Source organism: Nematolebias whitei, chromosome 13 (assembly GCF_014905685.2).
Source record: "Nematolebias whitei isolate Nwh7 chromosome 13, NemWhi1, whole genome shotgun sequence".
In the NCBI taxonomy this organism is placed as follows: domain Eukaryota; kingdom Metazoa; phylum Chordata; class Actinopteri; order Cyprinodontiformes; family Rivulidae; genus Nematolebias; species Nematolebias whitei.
The window spans coordinates 11360129-11364579 of record NC_056510.1 but is presented as its reverse complement, the minus strand read 5'-3'; the positions used below and the strand labels follow the sequence as shown (position 1 = coordinate 11364579).

General features: G+C 39.7%; 1 protein-coding gene across 1 annotated transcript in view; it reads left to right on the top strand.

The window, feature by feature from the left end:
• The window catches only part of LOC119419033 (alpha-1,6-mannosylglycoprotein 6-beta-N-acetylglucosaminyltransferase A), a 17143-nt gene extending 14148 nt beyond the window's left edge, over positions 1-2995 (top strand). Inside the window, exons 14-18 of the mRNA XM_037686331.1 lie at positions 950-1096; positions 1254-1367; positions 1490-1564; positions 1666-1823; positions 2762-2995. Coding sequence (XP_037542259.1) covers positions 950-1096; positions 1254-1367; positions 1490-1564; positions 1666-1823; positions 2762-2963 — 696 coding nt within the window. The 3' untranslated portion in view covers positions 2964-2995. The remainder of the gene's footprint in view (positions 1-949; positions 1097-1253; positions 1368-1489; positions 1565-1665; positions 1824-2761) is intronic.
• Positions 2996-4451: the final 1456 nt, after the last annotated feature.

Here is a 4451-nt window from a genome sequence, read left to right as displayed (position 1 = left end):
ATATAATTTTATCCTTTATTTATACAGGTAGTCTCACTGAGTCACAACTCATTTTCAAGAAAGACCTGTTTTGTTTTTGTTTTTTGTTTTTTTTTTTTGGGGGGGGGGCAGATGTGGGGGTTAAGGGCCTTGCTCAAGTGCCCAGAGATGGGCAGATGTGGGTGTTTCACCTTTTCCACCCACATTTTGATGTCAGTCTGGGGAGTTGAACCTGCGACTCTCTGATCACATGCCCATCTTCTCTAACCTCTATGCCACCATTCCCCCAAAGTAACTTAACATAAAATAATCACAGGCTGAAAGTTATTTGATTTTTTTTATTTATTTTTTAAACATCCTGCTGAAATGGAACTAAAAAAAGCAGCAAATGCTCGGTAGGATTAAAGCTTTGACGTGGACATTGTTGGATAAAAATATTCTTGCATTATCTATTTAAATAAAGGAGCTCACACACGATAAATAGAGATTTTTCAACCCAGTTTACTTGCGAGAGTTCACCATAGGCTTACACAGATGTTTCAAAGTAGCCTCGTCATGAGAATCTGCAACAGACGGTGTGCGAGAAGTGTTTTTATAATGCGCATTAACCTCATAGACGGTCACTGATGACCTCGGCCTCCCAGCTGTATCAAATATGTTCATTCTAAAAAAGAAAAATAACTCTCTGACCTCAAACACGAGGTTCAACATTACTTTAACATTAGCAGTGACAAACATCCATAAACTACCACAAAGAGCTGATTAAGTGGACCTCAGTGTTCTGGCTGGACAGTGTAAAATTTCTGTAACATTTCTGTGAGATGAGGTGGAGCCAAAGATTTCAGAGTCCTAAACAAGCTGAAATATTATAGAGAGAGAGGCAAGAAGTGCATCCGATTAACATGTGCATCTCTTTTTTTTTTGCATTTTTACTCTTGAATGACCAGAGATTTGGATATGATGTTTTTAGGTTTTCGTGGGGTTGTCTTTTCCCTATGAAGGACCAGCTCCTCTAGAGGCTTTGGCCAACGGCTGCATTTTCCTGAACCCCAGGTTAAAACCTCCACAGAGCAGTCTGAACTCCGAGTTCTTCAAAGGGAAGCCCAACATCCGAGAGGTCAGCGATGCAAAACAGTTTCTATTTCACATGTTTCTTTGGGAAATGTTTGAAAACACTGCGATCTTAAAGTTTCTCTGTTTTTAGCCAAATGTCTTTCATGATGCATGTATAATAAAAATGCATGGCGGTTTTTAAGGTTGATGTATTTCTGTAGGTGACCTCTCAGCACCCTTATGCTGAGGCGATAGGAGAGCCCTATGTGTGGATGGTGGACATGTACAACCAAACGGACGTGCAGAGAACTATCACTGCTATTCTGAATCACAGTGTACGTTTCTTAACGTGGTTTTTTACTCCTCTAAAAATGACAATATAGAGGAACCAAGTTTGAGTTAAATGCAGTTTCATTTTAAAAAATAGATGTTTTTATCTTCTATATTTACATTCCAGATTGAGCCCTACCTTCCGTATGAGTTCACCTGTGAAGGAATGCTGCAAAGAGTTAATGTACTGATAGAAAAACAGGTCTGATAAATCTGGATCAGCGAGTTTAGAGTAAGAAAGATGCACATTTTCTTATCTTTTTCCCGTTGTGTGTGTGTGTGTGTGTGTGCGCGTTTACTTAGGACTTGTGTTCAGCTGCACAGAGCTGGCCGCCTCTGAGCGTGCTCCAGGTGGTGACGGCAGAAGCAGGTGTTTCGTGTAAACGGGCGTGTCAGAGGGCGGGGCTGATCTGTGAACCTGCATTCTTCTCACACCTCAACAATGCTGAGAATCTTGCCAGGTAAGTGCTTGTTACTGTGGAAGTGTATGATCCAGTGACAGACTTTGTTTTACCTTTCAGATGTTTGTTTAAATTGTGGTTTAAAAGACATTGAATTGTAAAAGACCTGAAACTACTAAGGATATTATTCACAGTTTTGTCCCCATATAAAATAAATAAAGGTATCATAACCATATAAGTCTAACCAACAAAGTTGTCAGATCATCTGAACTTTTTTTTTTTGCTGTTGAAATGGTTCGTCCTTCATCCAAAGGACTTCTTCAGTCCAAGGAGCAGCACATGCACATAGTGGGCCAACCAGTTTGATGGAGTCCACCCAAGTGGTTCAAAACATCAAATGCTTGGACTGAGTTTGTTGGACAAGTTTTCTTGGACTGATGAAGGACAAACGTTTCAAAAAAAAAAAAAGCGTCCAGAGGACCTGATGACCTTTGATGGATTTTTTTTAACCTGGATTATTGAGCATGGACTTTGCTGTTTTGAACCACTTTGGCTATGGATGTCTGAGGAGTCGACGGGGGAGAAGGAGGACTCCAGACAGCATCTTATCACCATCAAACTGGTTGGCCCACTATGTGGCTGTGCTGCTTGTGAGACTGACTTTGTTGTGGCTCCTCAGATTGATGAAGTCCTTTGGATGAAGAACGAAATGTTTAAAAAATGAAACCATCTAGAGGACTGGACTTAATGGATCATTAAGCATGAACTTTGACAAACTAACTTTTTAGTGCAGCTGTTTTGTACAGACGAGCTTTTCTCACAGACGTAATTTCAAATAGTTTTCAGGTCTTGTTCTAAACCCAATTAGTGGCTGTTTGCTGCATTAACATTATGTATTAAAGTGACAAATATTTCCCCTCTTGTAACTTTTGTGATTTGATTGGAAGGCTTCAACTCATCTGCTGATCACTTATTCCTCTTTGTGTTTCTCCTTGTAGCCACGGTATAGAGTGTCAAACCTCAGAGACTTCCAGTGATTACATTGTGCTTCCTGCCTACAACAGTGGCAGTAAACGATGTCTGTTTCAGTCGGATCATCTGCTCTTCAGCTGTGTGAGATCGGACCCGTCTCTCACACGAATCTGCCCCTGCAGGGACTACATCAAGGACCAAATAGCCTTATGCAAGACATGTGTATAAACTGTGGACAAATGGACATTTTGTCTCATTGCAAGCACACTACGAAGCAAGTCTCTAATTCCAAGTGCAAGTCACTACGAAGTCTTCAGGGGGCTGGAACGATGAGTTTACAAACTGATTCCTCCTAAACGTTTCTAGCATTTATTTCCCTGTATGTCATAGAAGAGACTATTTTAGTGGCATATTCAGGGAATCAATTGTCACTATAATTTTCCTTCAATTTGCATATTTATTTAGTCTCTTTAGATTGAGATATTTTTCCACATTTCAAACTAAGGTTTCATTCAACTTTTTAAAAAGTTCCAAATATACTTAAAGGAAATTTGAACTGAAGCAGCAACTAAATCCACACATTTTCCACTCAGTTAATACTCTGTACACACAACATTCACTACAAATATTTCTTTAAGATAAAACCTCCTTCAGTGTTCATGTGTGCCTAATTTTTTTTCAAGGCAGTAGAATAAAGCAAACTTGAGAAAATGAAGCAAAGGCGTTAAATAAATGCAAGCTTGGATGATGATTATTATTAAAAAGTCTTATTTTTAAACGTATGAAGAAAATCAACTTGTAACCATCTCTTCAAGGGGGAAAAGATGTGAATCATTAGTGGCCAGACTTGCCTGTATATTAGATTAACCCAGACTTCTGAGATAAAAGTTGGTACTGAGCAAAACAAACAAAAAAAAACATAAATAAAAGAAGGGGAAAAAACAGAAAACCTAATAAATCAAGTCTGCTTTATGATCTTCCTTTCTGTTTGAGTTGATTTAAACATCCTCGATGTATTCTTGGATACAGCGGCAGTGGACAGCATCCTGTTCTCCAGCATTGTGTGGCATGGAGGCTGCACAGCTGCTGAAAGGAAAGCTTTGCAGAGAGTGCTGAAGGCTGCACAGAAGTCTGTTGGAGTCAGACACCCCACCATCACAGACATCTACACCTCCAGATGCAGGAAGAGAGCCACCTGCATCATGAAGGACCCCACTCACCCAGGACACACTTTTTGCCCTGCTCCCCTTAGGAAGGAGGTTGAGGAGCATTAAGTGTAGAATCACTACACTGAGGAACAGCTTCTAACCTGAAGCAGTTTGTCTCAAAAATTCCTAACCAGAAAAATCACTCTAATGCCACTTTGATGACACTTTATCTGTGCTGCTGATTAACCATGCTGCTGATTTCTTACCCATAAGCTGTTGTATTCATACCCATCTGCTCACAACAGGCTCATGTTCAGGCTGCTGTTTAATGCACCTTATATTTCTGTTGTTTAGCGTATATCTTAAATCCCTATATGCCGTTTCATTTTATAATTTGCTATTTTTGGATGTAACTGGGACCTTGAGTACACAATTTCGTTCCACCTCATGTACCACATGTGATGCGAATGACGGTCACCTTGAACCTTGGATGAAGCAAAGAGAAGTTTCTAATGACATCATTGGGAATAATATAAATGTCAATTTTGCTATAATTCACCAACATTTT